The following is a 14,347-nucleotide window of genomic DNA, read 5'->3' on the forward strand; positions in this document are numbered from 1 at the left end:
AAAAAAAGCTTTGAACATTGTCAATTGACTTAAAAAAACACTTTGGAAGGCAAAATATATTAATTTAATCACAACTATTTTGGGGTCCATGTTCGATAGTTCAAATAGAGGGAATATAAACGTTAATCTCGTATATCAATTAATAATATAGGTATTTACCATTCATTTTCTGTATACCATATAAACAATTCTATTTTTTCCCCATAAAGAAGACAATTTTCACTTTTTAAGATGAACTTGGATATTTATTATGCCATGTCAAATTTGAGGAGGACCCCATTGCTGGACACGACATACAGTTTGTTAGTATGAAAATAAATTCCGAATGATTCCTGAATTCCATCTTTTGCAGTGAGTAATGTTCTGCTGTTTTCACCATCTGCTGATATCACCACGACACGTTTGTTATTCGAAATCACGTAAACGATGCCGTGTTGATCAACAGCTATTCCAGTAGGACCACTCATAATTGATTCGTTCTTGTATTCCCAAAGTTTGTCTCCACTTACACTGTAGCATTTTACCGTAGAATCATTTTCCGTATAGTAAAGAATCTCACTTGAGGTTGCTATGTAACTACACTCGTTTTGTATGGTGCAATCCTTGACAAATGCAAGTTTACGTATTTTATAGTTTGACAGTTGGATCCATACGATCCCTTTCCCTTTTTCACAGTATATAATCTGTCCCTGTCTGTATGTAATACCTCGACCAGAGCCTGTGTTGAATGTTTTGGTAACTTGTTTGGTCATTGTGTCTATGATTTGTATTTTATTGAAGTTAAAAATTGTAACAGCTACCGTTTTGTCATCAATGCATGTAACATCAAACGGTTTTAGAGGATGGAGAGGTATTTCAGTATCTAAATTTCCATCACTTTGTACAATAATTAATCTCTTATTGTACTGACAGTCCGCAAATATTATCCTTCCATCAGGAAAGACTGACAATCCTGTTATACATGTTAACTTATGTCCTGCTGGAACCTTGACATCTCCTATTAATGATGCAGTAATGTCATCAATAGATTTACTACGTGGTTGAACTGCCTTGAAAATCTGAGCCTGCTTTTGATGAACGTCGCCAATGACGATTGGCGATTTACTTTTTTCAATTTTTATTGATCCAAAGCCAGTAATTTTTGATAGTATGTCTATAATCTTATCGTCTATCTGGCATTTCAGACCTAATTGGCTAAATCCATCATCTATTGATATGTTTTTTACGTATTTTATCTCCTCAGCGACGTCCCTTTCTAACATTCTACTACCAATGAAAGCCTGAAGATCGGATCCATGTTGTTTTACGGACATTAGATTTGTCTTCAAAATCTCGATCTCGTTCTTTTTTTCGGATAGCTTTTTTAGGAGGGTTTCAATTTTGAGTTTAAGTTGTGTTTCAGTTGTTTTCAAGTTGTCTATCATGTGTTTCTCTAATTCATCTAAGCGGGAGTTTATTTTTTGTCTTGTGTCTTTTATATCATTTAAGCTTTTTAAATGCTGTTGCTTTAATTCAACAAGATTGTCTTCCCGGTCCTTAACTACTCTTTCAATGTTGTCCTGAATATCTTTAAGAGACATCTCCAAGCTGTCAAACAAAGTGGAAGTTCTCGAAGACTTGATGGATTCGTCAATAGGAAACATTCCGGTGCACTCTTTGTGGTTTTCGGATATGCAAATTAGACAACAAAGTTGATCATGACGTGGACAAAACATTTGGAATTTCCGGTCATGCGCTCTGCAATTCTGTTCAATTTTACAAATTTCAGCTGGAAGTTTCTTATAGTCGTCCATGGAAATGATCCCATGTTGTCTGGAAGCTTTCGACAAACTGTGATAAGTTTTGCAAGTCGTGCACAGTCCTTCGTCACATTCAGGACACCAGTAATTGGCAACGTTTGAAACATGTTGAGCATCACAAATCCCACATAGTATAACATTTGAAACAGCCATCTGAAAAAGTAATGAATATGTCAAAACAGATATTGATACAAAACTTTGAATTTAATGAAAAAAAAACACAAGATTTTTTATCCAAGGAATAGATTACCTTAGCCGTATTTGTCAAAACTTTTGGAATTTTGAGCCTTCAATGCTCGTCAACTCTGTACTTGTTTGGCTTTATAACTATTTTGATCTGAATGTAACTGATGAGTCTTATGTAGACGAGACGCGCGTCTTGCATATTAAATTATAGTTCTGGTACCTTTAATAACTATTGAAACATGTGATCAGCATAATGTTTGTAATGTGTCTATGTTTTACTCATTGCATTTAAAACATACGAAAGTTTCGAAACGGTGCCATTAAATGTACTACAGAGGGTGTTCTCGAAAATTCCTAAACCCCAAAAAACAGGTAGTTTCCCCAAATTAGATTATTTTGATAGTGTTTAAACTGATACAAGATTCAGTAAATTGTACACCAGACACAAGTTGTTTCCTTTTTCCTTTTTTCTTTTTCGATATTCGAATTTTGAAAAATATTACGTCCAAACTGAATATTTTTTTCCCCTCAAAATTTTTTTTCACAATTTTTTTTTCTCAAAATTTTTTTCCTAATTTTTTTTCGTTTCTTATTTATTTTCTATTTCCTTATTCGATTTTCATTTCCTTATTCGGTTTCTTTTTCCTTATTCGATTTTCATTTCCTTATTCAGTTTCTTTTTCCTTATTTGGTTTCTATTTCCTTATTCGATTTGCATTTCCTTATTCGATTTGCATTTCCTTATTCGGTTTCTTTTTCCTTATTCGATTCCTTTTTCAATATTCGATTTTCATTTCCTTATTCCTTTTTTTGTTTCCTTATTCGGTTTCTGTTCTCTTATTTGATTTTCGTTTCCTTATTATATTTTCATTTCCTTTTTCGATTTTCTTTTCCTTTTTCGGTTTCTATTTCCTTATTTGATTTTCATTTCCTTATTCGGTTTCCTTAGTCCAAACTGATTTTTTTCCCCTCCAATTTTTTTTTCACAATTCTTAAAGTTTTGTCACAAAAAGTTTTTCCTCAAAATTTTTTCCTCATATTTTTTTCCTCAAATAATTTTTTTCGTTTCCTTATTTGGTTTCTTTTTCTTTATTCGGTTTCTATTTCCTTATTCGATTTTTGTTTCCTTATCCGGTTTCTTTTTCCTTATTCAATTTTCATTTCCTCATTCAGTTTCTTTTTCTTTATTCGTTTTCTATTTCCTTATTCGATTTTCATTTCCTAATTCGGTTTCCTCTTCCAAATTCGATTTCATTTCCTTTTTCAGTTTCTTTTTCCTCATTCGGTTTCTATTTCGAATTCCTTATTCGATTTTCATTTCCTTATTTGATTTTCATTTCCTTATTCGTTTTCTTTTTAGTTATTTGATTTTCATTTCCTTATTCCGTTTCCATTTTCTTATTCGATTTTCATTTCCTTATTCAGTGTCTTTTTCCTTATTTCGATTTTCATTCCTTATTCGGTTTCTTTTCCCTTATCCAATTTCTATTTCCTTATTCGATTTTCATTTCCTTTTTCGATTTAGGAAATAGAAACTGAAGAAGGAAAAAGAAAACGAATATTGAAAAAGGAACCGAATAAGGAAATGAAAATTTTATAAGGAAATAGAAACTGAATAAGGAAATAGAAACCGGACAAGGAAATGAAAATCGAATGAGGAAATAGAAGCCGAATAAGAAAATAGAAACTGAATAAGGAAAAGGAAGCCGAATAAGGAAATGAAAATCGAATAAAAAATAGAAACCGAATCAGGAAAAACTGAATAAGAAAATGAAAATCGAATAAGGAATGAAAATCGAAATGGAAAAAGAAACAGAATCAGGAAAAAGAAACAGAATAAGGAAATGAAAATCGAATAAGGTAATGAAAATCGAATAAGGAAATGAAAATCGATTAGGGAAATGAAAATCGAATAAGGAAATAGAAACAGAATAAGGAAAAAGAAACCGAAAAAGGAAAAAGAACCTGAATATGGAAATGAAAATGAAAATCGAATAAGGAAAAAGAAACCTAATAAGGAAATGAAAATCGAATACGGAAATGAAAATCGAATAGGGAAATGAAAATTGTAAAAGGAAAAAGAAACCAAATAGGGAAAAAGAAATCGAATACGAAAAAATAAATCGAATAAGGAAAAAGAAACTGAATATGGAAATGAAAATCGAATAAGGAAAAAGAAACCGAATAAGGAAAAATAAATCGAATACGGAAAAAGAAACCTAATAAGGAAAAAGAAACCGAATAAGGAAATGAAAATCGAATAAGGAAAAAGAAACCAAATAAGGAAATGAAAATCAAATAAGGAAATAGAAAAAGAAAAAGAAAACGAAAAAAAAAAAAATTAGGAAAAAAATTTTGAGGAAAAAAAAATTTGTGAAAAAAAAAATTTGAGAAAAAAAATTTTGAGGAAAAAGATTTTGAGGGGAAAAAAAATTTGGGAAACAAAAATTTAAGGGGAAAAAAAAATCTGTGGAAATTTAAAAATTTGAATATTGAAAAAGGAAAAAGGAAACAACTTGTGTTTGGTAAGTTCAAAAATTCTAATCATACAAAAATGTGACCGTGACCATTGGTGACTGAGAAAATGGGTCCAGATGAGATTTATATACATTTTCAGTTTTTTGCATTTTTGCAATGCTACTAATGTGCTAACCATGAATACAAAATTTTATGATGATATCTCAACTGGTTTCCAAAATACAGCATGTTTAAATTCGGCATGTATTATCGTAAATTATGCAAAATCAGAAAAATATGGAAAATCAACCAACATTCTAATTGTTTTCATTGGCAATAGGAATGTTGTAAATGTGTTCCACCACAATATTGTATTCTATTTTGTTCTTCCGGAACTGAATATCTAAATTGATGACAAAAAAACTAGTGTTTTGATGAATATTTATATGTAAAAGAAGTCGTTTCCATGGAAACAATAAATATTCTAGAACTTTTTTTTTTCGTATTCTCTGAATGCCTTAATTTCTACAAATATTTTATGTGTTGTTTTGTGGTAATGTATTATCTTAATGCCATTGTCCACTATTCTAAATTGTTTTCATATTGATATCTGAAATTAAGTCATGTAAGTGTCCTATTTAAGTTTTGGTTGGTTTTTAGTTATCGTACGACTTGAATGTGTGTTTTCTTTTATAAGACACATAAAAAAAACGCACCTAAACTTCATCAGATTTTTACCCAAATCAAATGAAATACAGATTTGAACTTGGTGGCATTGGTATTAGTTATAGAATAACTAATCGAAGAATTTGAATAGAGAAAAATATTCAACGAGCGACCGAACAACACATTAATTCACGAATGCGCGTAGCGCATGAGTTATTTATCAGTGTTCTTCGGTCACGAGTTGAATATTTTTCGATATTTGAATTCTTTGATTAGTTATTCTTTTTATTACTTTGGCAAATAGCTCTTTTTTTATGAAATTAATTGTTAAATTATTTGAATATATAGCATATAATTTGGTTTATAATTGTTTCGACAGCTGCATTTTATTGCTTGTTTGAGAAGTTCTTCTCTTAATGATCCATAACGACTTTCGGGTGATTGTTTTTGTTTCTGTGTCTCGTCGAGATTTTATAGCCTAGCAGTCAGATAGCGGTCAGACCATAGGCGTTAAAATAATCATTATTGAAATTATTTTGATAGATAACGCTGTCTTCTTCTTTTGATCAGTTTCGTTAGCAGTTCTTGTCTTACCAAAAATATATGCAAAGTTTAGTTTTTAACTCTTGAATGTTTTTACGGATCACTTAACATTATGGCTTCTCGGAGAAAAAGGAAATCTACAAGTCGGTTTTCTCCGGATTCAATTGAAATCAGCAGACAAGAAAGTGACTGTTCGTCTTGGACAGTTAAGAAGTTCAAGGAAGAACTGACACATATTGGAATAAACATTACTTCAAAATTAAGTAAAACAGTGTTACAACAAATTTATTTTGATAATCTCAAATCAGTTTCCGAACCTGAACAATTGTCAAATGAAGACCAGGAAGTCTCGCCAACTTTACCTAATGTGACCAGTAATTCGTCTAATGAGCTTCCACTTTTGATCGGAAATTTAACAGAAGTTGTTATAGGATTAAGGGATTCAATGAATTCTAACACCAATAGGAATAATTCTAATACTTCTTTATCAGCGGATTTTTCCGGGAATATACAAGATACAAGACGAAATAGATTTCAACAAGTGCACACAGCAGATGAGCATGTGTTTTCATTATACAAATGGTACGGTGTTTCTCCTAGTGAAAGCGATTGCGGGATAAATCCCACCCTTAACACATCTACAGCTACTATTAACGGAGTGCCGTCATCATCTGTTCCTTTTTTGGATATAATTTCACCAGCGCTTAAAAAGCAAATTATTGAAGGTAGGGACGTTAATTTAGCCGGATTACTTATGAAAGATTACGAATCCGTTCAGGCAGCTAGTACTTTACTTACTAGCAGTGGTCTTGAAATTAATTTGCCAGGTAAAAGGATATCCGGCTACATAGAACACTCACTATTAAAGAGTTCGTTTGCGCTTTTGGCAAATATAAACGCGTCATGTGTAGGGTTTTTCATCAACGCAATGAAGAATTAGATTGTTACTTAGCTAACATTTTACAAATTGAATCTAGCTACGGTGAAAAATTTTACGAATATCATAAGCTTTTTGCTGCCAAAGCTGCAACTGCACTTCGCGATTTCAAAGTTAAATTTGACTGGGGAGTTAAAGACAATGACATTCTTACGCTTTTAGCACCTCATGCAAGGCCAGAAGTTTGTAGACTTTGTTACGCTATTGATCACGGAAGAAATTTTTGCCCTCTTTCTTCTCAATCAGTAGAACGTAGTACTTATCCGAGGAATAGACCATCTTCCGATCGCGTCGATAGGAGGGGCAGAACACGAGTTTTGCACGATGGGAAAGAGGTCTGCAATAACTATAACACGGCAAGGGGGTGTGCCAGACCGGGTTGTTCTTTAACTCATATTTGCAGTTCTTGTTTTGCTTTTCATTCCGCCTTTAACTGCAACAAAGATACTAAAAGGAACAAATCTTCTAGAGGGTCGACTACAATCAACGAAAATACAAAATGACTAGTAACAATTCCTGTTATCAAAATTCACCTATCAATGTTAACTTGTTACGTGATTTATTGCAAACGCATCCAGATATAAATTTTGTTAATTATCTTTGTAGTGGTATTAACGAGGGTTTTGACACTATGATTAAATGTACTGATTTACCGACACTTGAATGTAAGAATAACTTTTCTGCTCGCTCTCAACCTTTATCTGTGCGGGAACTTATTAACAAAGAATGTGAAAAAGGTTTCTTGTCAGGTCCGTATAAAATTCCACCGTTTAACTATTATCGAGTCAGCCCTTTGGGACTTGCTGTCGGAAAGTACTCCGGGAAAAAAGTGTCTTATATTGGATTTATCAGCCCCACATGACGATGATGATAATTGTAGTATTAACGACTTGATCAGTAAGGAAGATTGTTCAATGACGTATGTCAGAATAGATGATGTGATCAAAGTTATACGAAAATTAGGTCGTTTTTCATTGTGTTCAAAGTTCGATATAGAGGCCGCTTTCAAACAATTAGGTATAAGAAAGGACCAGTGGCATTTATTTTGCATTAAATGGTGTAAAGAATACTTTTTCTTTAATAGATTAGCGTTTGATTGTAGAAGCTCGCCAATTATTTTCGATAACTTATCCAGAGCGATTTGTTGGATTGCTACTAATATCTACAAAATTGAATATATATTTCATCTTTTAGACGATTTCTCGACTATAGATAAACCTGATTCTTGCGCAGAGAGAACTATGGCATTAATGCTTACTCTTTTTAAAAGACTTAATATTCCACTGGCTAAACACAAGGTTGTAGGCCCTTGTACAGTTATCGAATATTTGGGTATTATACTTGATACGGAAAAGATGGAGACCCGCTTGCCTTTAGATAAAACAAGTCGCATAAGTGAATTTATCAAGAAGTTTTTAAACAGACAATCTTGTACTAAACGTGAACTTCTACAATTGTTAGGGCATTTAAATTTTGCTATGCGGGTTATAATTCCGGGTCGTTCTTTTGTCTCATACCTAATATATTTATCAACAACTGTCAAGGATCTCAAAGACAAAATATATTTGACCGATGAATGTCGTACCGATTTGCGTTTTTGGTACTCGTTTTTGGTAAACTGGAATGGCATTAATATGTTTTATGATTCTGACTATACTAGTGTTAGGGATATCGAACTATATACAGATGCGGCTTCTACCATTGGTTATGGTGGCTATTTCAAGGGAAAATGGTTTTGTTCTCCTTGGCCGGATGATTTAAATTCTCCATGCGAAAAGAAATTTTCCATGGCTTTTCTAGAACTCTATCCTATAGTCGTTGCAGCCATCTTATGGGGTCATTCATGGACAACTAAAAGAATTTTATTTCGATGTGACAATGAAGCCACCGTATATATTGTTAATAAAGGCCGTTCCAGATGTTTATTGATAATGAAACTTATGAGAACTCTTACTTTGTATGCCTGTATAAATAATTTTTGTTTTCGCGCCGAACACGTTCCTGGAGTTCAGAATAATATCAGTGACTCTCTTTCTCGTTTACAGCTAGAGCGGTTCAAGATACTTGCACCTTTAGCGGACAAAGTACCTCACAAGTGCCCGCCAGTCTCACGAGTAATGTGGCATTAAAGTCTACAGTATCGGATTTATGGCGACATGTGTTATCAACTAGAACATCTCAGACGTATAAAGTTGGATATCGAGCTTATACTGCATTTCTGGCTAATAACGGGGTTGTCTGGTTAGGTAAACCTATGCCTCCGATTTCTGAGGATATTTTGATTTATTTTGTCGCACATTGTTACAAAAACTTGAGACTTTTACATACAACCATTAAATTGTATTTATGTGGAATTCGGTTTTTATTATATCCAAAGTAACTGTGACCATCCATTTGATTATACAAATGAATCGACACTCCTTAGACTCAATATGATAATGCGCGCCATCAAACGTATACAAGGAGAGCATAATTCAAAACCACGTCTTCCTATTACTTTTCAGGTACTTGGGAGAATTTGCAATTCTCTTAGAGCAGGTGTTTTCTCTACCTTTACTGATTGTATGTTAGAAACGGCCTGTACAGTAGCCTTTTTTGGATTTCTTAGATGTGGTGAATTTACAGTTTCAAAACATTTTGATTTTACTGTAAATCTAAGTGTAACGGATGTTGAGATTCTCGATTCTTATGCTATTTCACACCTTAAAACCTCAAAAACAGATCCTTTTCGTAAAGGTGTCAGTATACAGCTTCACAAATCCGATCATTCCATTTGTCCTTTCTCTGCTGTCCAAAAGTATATTGCAATCAGGAAGGGTAGAGAAGCATCTTTTTGTTTTTCAGATCCATTGTTTGTCAAAGAGAATGGTAACGCTTTAGACCGGGACTTTTTCATCAGAAGTCTAAGACATGTACTAGATATTTGTGGGTACAACTCAAGCTTATACAATGGTCATTCCTTTAGAATTGGTGCCAGTACATCGGCAGGATCCGTTAATATTCAAGATCATCTTATCAAAACACTTGGTCGGTGGACATCAGACAGTTATTGTCGTTATATTCGTATTTCCAATGACACTATTCGAAAAGCACAGAAGTCTTTGACATTGTCTAAAAATACCTGAGTGATATTTGATATGTGGACATTATCGAACTTGAATGGATTACCAAGGACAATGAACTTTAATGTGAACTTGTTGACCATTACAGAACTTTTATGCGAATTACTATACTTGTTATGAAGTATTCAGCCATACGAAGAGTTGCTGTTTGTCTTGCGATACACTTGGACTTATATTTGTACGTTTAGCAGAAGAAACAATGTATTTTAACTTTAAGTCTTATCTATATAGTGACAATTATTTGAATTCGAATTTACCGATTTCATAGAATATTCAGCCGTTCGAAGAGTTGCTGTTTTCACCTGATACATGTTGGATTTATATTTCACTGTGTTTACAGAACTTGTGTCATTGAGTTTTTTGCCAAAAAACGCGTATTTCAATTTAGAGCCTGCTTGGAATGTGAAAAGAAACACATGTGAACCTTATAATTTTCTTAATATTCAGCCATGTGACGAGTTGCTGTTTTATTTTTCTAGATACATTCAAACTTTACAGTTATGTTTTGTGCATCATATTTGTATATATTCATTTTGTTTCTCTCTCTCTCTCTCTCTAATACTTTTTCAGCACATGCGACTTGAAGGCTCCCTTTATACCCCCTTTTGAATTCCACCTCACTTAAAATCTTACCACTTGGGGGATTTCTCAGCTCATATATTTTTTTTTTTTTTTTTTTTAATATAATTTTTCATATAATCTGAGCAATGGTCATTCATTGCATTTTTTATCACTGGTCAGTCTTTTAAATGACAATTTTTTATCCCCCAAGTTCTATCAACTTACAACTCACATTTCATTAGTTTTACTACAGTTGATAGGACAAGTCACGTCGAATTTCCTGTCAACCACTGTTTCGCAAGCATCAATAGTTCGCGCAAACTACGCTTTACAACAGCTCAGGATTCAGGGAATTCGACGGGAAAATATTTTCATAATTAGCAAAAATATTTTCAAAATTAGCTGAGATGATTTCCCAAGGGCAATACTTATATAATTTTATTTTTTGTAATAAATTTATATATCTTTTATATTTGTCAGTTTTTCTCTGTTGAAATGTATTCGTTTCAGTCAGGCATTTTGTCTCTGTTATAGCACCACCAGCCACTTAATTACAGACTTGGTACAGGTCATTAAGGTCAATTACAAGTGTATACCAGTTGTAACCTACAGACGGTAATCAATGAGTCCTTAACTATGTCACAACGTAGTTATTTATAGTATACCTTCATGGAGAAACTTTGTGGTATAAATGTTAAATTATTTGAATATATAGCATATAATTTGGTTTATAATTGTTTCGACAGCTGCATTTTATTGCTTGTTTGAGAAGTTCTTCTCTTAATGATCCATAACGACTTTCGGGTGATTGTTTTTGTTTCTGTGTCTCGTCGAGATTTTATAGCCTAGCAGTCAGATAGCGGTCAGACCATAGGCGTTAAAATAATCATTATTGAAATTATTTTGATAGATAACGATGTCTTCTTCTTTTGATCAGTTTCGTTAGCAGTTCTTGTCTTACCAAAAATAATCCTTATTTCACATGTGAAATTATCGTTTTTTATTTAACTGGGAAATCACTGTAATTCATTGCAACCAATGTAATACAATTTCTTTACCAATGACAAAATATACCAGTTCTCTGCCATGTGGTCAATTTACTAACATCTAACAATGTTTTGACTTTGTTGGTGACATTAGCCTTGCAATTTAATATTTTCAAATACAAAAAATAGAATGGAAGACAAATAAACATGTGTTTTTTTATTTCATAAAAAGCTCTGTTCTTTATGGCCATACATGTTTATAAGTTTCTCCTTCATTGGTCAACCGCATTTATAGCACTGGTTGGCTTTGTATTAGTTTCATTATTAATAGCAATTTCCCCCAATTTTGCATGCAGAGATACAAATGTACCACGGCCTTGCTGCATTTAATCTTTTATGTGTCAAGGATTTTTGGTAAAATAGATGTTGGAATTATAGTGTTCTTCTTTATAAACTTATTGGTGATAATAGATTATGAGTCACATGATTCTTTACATGTCAGTATGTTAAACATCTGTCTTTTGATATATCAACAAAACAGTAATGGTTTGTGCTTATATGCTGCTGTGTTAAGATATATTGCTGAAGGTATAGGTTCCAATTTTAATATATGACAGGTTTCTCCATATCCCTGATTGACTAATTGGACAATATTTTAGCTATTCCTACTGGACTTGGTGACATTATCTGTTATCTGCAAAAAATAAAATATAATTGCTATTACATCATCAATAAATATCTTACAAAATAATGCCAAAAGAGATACTACATTCAAAACAGGTTCAATGCTTTTTTTCAGCAATGGATATATGATGCAAACATAAGCTTTCAACATTGCTGCAAGTTTTGTTAATCTAAAATCGATTTTACATATACCCCTATTGGTCAATCAATTTTTCCTAAATTAACTTAAGAGGGGGTGTGGGGGTCAGTGAAAAAACTATGTGAATTAAGTTTTTTATCCTTCATTGAACTTTTGATGTCGTCCCTAAATGTCAATAAAAAATGTACACAAAAACATGACTGCAGGTGATTAACTTTAAAACAAACTTGGGAGGATGGTGTAACATCCCAAATTGGACTACAAAACCAATAGCAATTAGCTTAAGTTAGAAAATTTGTAAGAAGCACAGTGACAAAAACCATTTATATAGAAATAAAAAAACATGTAAGTTAGAGTTAAACGAGATGAAATTTATTGACTAAAATAATAAAGCCACTTCTGTTCATTAATGTGTAAATTTTATAAGGACATGTAAAGGCTGGTATAATATGCATAAACATGGTACATGTATATATAGTTGCTAGTCATGCCATGTACATGATATATTTATATGCATATTCAGACTATTTAACAGAAAGATGTAGTTTTTTTTATTGGTACTGTAAGTACTATTTGTATGTTAATTAAAATTGATAGGTGTTGTAAATTTAACTTTAACAATTATCAATGTTCCTAAACATATGCATACTTTTGCATACTTTTAGACTAGACTACAATGTTGTGCTTTCATCATCATGAAGATCATAAAAAGTCAATATGTGTATGCTATAACCTCAATAAGCCATGTGTGCAGTGTGGTAACAAAGAGTGCATTTAAATTATTGATTTATAGTCAGTACAGTAAAGTTTTATTAATTTCAATATGTACATACATGTACAATGACATAGATTTGCATATAGGAATTAAAAGTAGTATTCAACAAAATGAAAGTACAGTGTTTAATGCATGTACAATGTAATAAACATACAATTTACATGTATTTGAATGCATGTATTTATACTTACATTCTTGATCTAAAATTTATAAATGTCAGACTTTATCTGATCTTATCTGTTGAGAGGGTTCATAGCCTGAGTTACTATTCAATTTATTGATTTTACTTAACAATTTAGATGTTTTAAAATAAAAATGACAACACAAGATAAATGTTAACATAAAATGTTAATATTCAATTTTTTAATTCATAAATAAATGTGCTCTCATCTGAATTTGATTATTCCATATAATTACCTGTATCTTGGCTGACACCTTGGAGTTTGGTATAGTTTTTTGCTGGGAGTCGCTGTATTCTGTTTCTAGTTGAACATACGCATGTGTTCAGTAAATACAAAACTGTGATGTAAATCAGGTATTCAGTATACGTTTGCAAATCTTTAGATATGTTACCCCAACACTTGAGTATTTCACTTCTGCGGCACATGTTTCATAAATTCCCGACTTCCTTTCAATTTGTTTGTATAAGAGATCATCCTGCATAACTGATTCGAATTCCACAGAATTTCACCATGTTCACCGGTTTGTAAACAGCGCCAACATCGTTGTTGAGATTATCACGTTGAGACCTTTCTATCCGGACAAAATATAATTCATTAGCATTCCATACTTCACCATGAACTCTCATACTGGTTATCTTTTAGTTCCAATGGGATATTTCAGCTAAATGAAACAAAACTAGCTTCATACTCTTTCACTTTGTCAACTTTCGTTTTCGGTAAGGAAAGTAACTTATAATATGAAAAGGCTAAAACACGGAATCGTGTTAAAATGAAGATGCGGACTTTTATAAATAAGGACAATTACGAAATATGCACACATGGTAAGCTGTACATGTGATAATTTTAGTGAAAGAATATTGTTTTCGGCAGCAAGCAAATATTTTTGCAGGTGCTCGATAACGTTAACTTTGCAACGTCATAGCCAAAACTACGTTTTACCGCATCTGGGCCCTTTTGTCAGACGTTGTCACAAATATCAATCGCTTATCTCTGGGGTTTTTATGTTGGGGGGGGGGCTTACGATATTTAATATTCATACTGATCATGAACACTATCACGCGTCTGCGAATGTCACATTACGTCGTGAAAAGTGTTAACCAATCATTTTGATATCTAACCCCATTAAAGTTAAACAAGAATGTTTCAATAGAACACGGATGCCTCATTCGCACTATTATTTTCTATGTTCAGTGGACTGTGAAATTGGGGTCAAAACGCATTCAAATTAGAAATATCATATCGTAGGAAACATTGTACTTCGTTTCAAGTTCATTGGACTCAAACTTAAAAAAAAAACTAACGTGACCAAA

General features: G+C 32.6%; 3 protein-coding genes across 3 annotated transcripts; 2 read left to right on the forward strand and 1 right to left on the reverse strand.

Annotated features, from left to right (window-relative positions):
* Nucleotides 1–248: 248 nt before the first annotated feature.
* LOC134686599 (uncharacterized) lies at nucleotides 249–1,643 on the reverse strand. Its single transcript, XM_063546271.1, has one exon. It carries the CDS (start codon nucleotides 1,641–1,643, stop codon nucleotides 249–251), a length of 1,395 nt encoding a protein of 464 aa, XP_063402341.1.
* A 4,120-nt stretch (nucleotides 1,644–5,763) lies between these two features.
* LOC134686602 (uncharacterized) lies at nucleotides 5,764–8,968 on the forward strand. The gene is made up of 2 exons (XM_063546275.1): nucleotides 5,764–6,376; nucleotides 8,634–8,968. The coding sequence occupies exons 1-2, from the start codon at nucleotides 5,764–5,766 to the stop codon at nucleotides 8,966–8,968; spliced, it is 948 nt and encodes a 315-aa protein (XP_063402345.1).
* Nucleotides 8,969–9,026: 58 nt separating this feature from the next.
* Nucleotides 9,027–9,713, forward strand: LOC134686605 (uncharacterized). The gene has a single exon (XM_063546278.1). The coding sequence runs from the start codon at nucleotides 9,027–9,029 to the stop codon at nucleotides 9,711–9,713; it is 687 nt and encodes a 228-aa protein (XP_063402348.1).
* The last annotated feature ends 4,634 nt before the right edge of the window (nucleotides 9,714–14,347 follow it).

The sequence above is a fragment of the Mytilus trossulus genome, chromosome 10, assembly GCF_036588685.1.
Source record: "Mytilus trossulus isolate FHL-02 chromosome 10, PNRI_Mtr1.1.1.hap1, whole genome shotgun sequence".
Lineage (NCBI taxonomy): Eukaryota > Metazoa > Mollusca > Bivalvia > Mytilida > Mytilidae > Mytilus > Mytilus trossulus.

What these genes read in the sequence shown, in the direction of transcription:
- LOC134686605 (XM_063546278.1), top strand. Translation starts at nt 9,027, where the DNA reads ATGCGCGCCATCAAACGTATACAAGGAGAGCATAATTCAAAACCACGT.
- LOC134686602 (XM_063546275.1), top strand. Translation starts at nt 5,764, where the DNA reads ATGGCTTCTCGGAGAAAAAGGAAATCTACAAGTCGGTTTTCTCCGGAT. An exon ending in TAAAAAGCAAATTATTGAAG is followed by an intron (nt 6,377 to 8,633) that starts GTAGGGACGTTA and finishes TCTCGTTTACAG; the next exon opens with CTAGAGCGGTTCAAGATACT.
- LOC134686599 (XM_063546271.1), bottom strand. Translation starts at nt 1,643, where the DNA reads ATGTTTCCTATTGACGAATCCATCAAGTCTTCGAGAACTTCCACTTTG.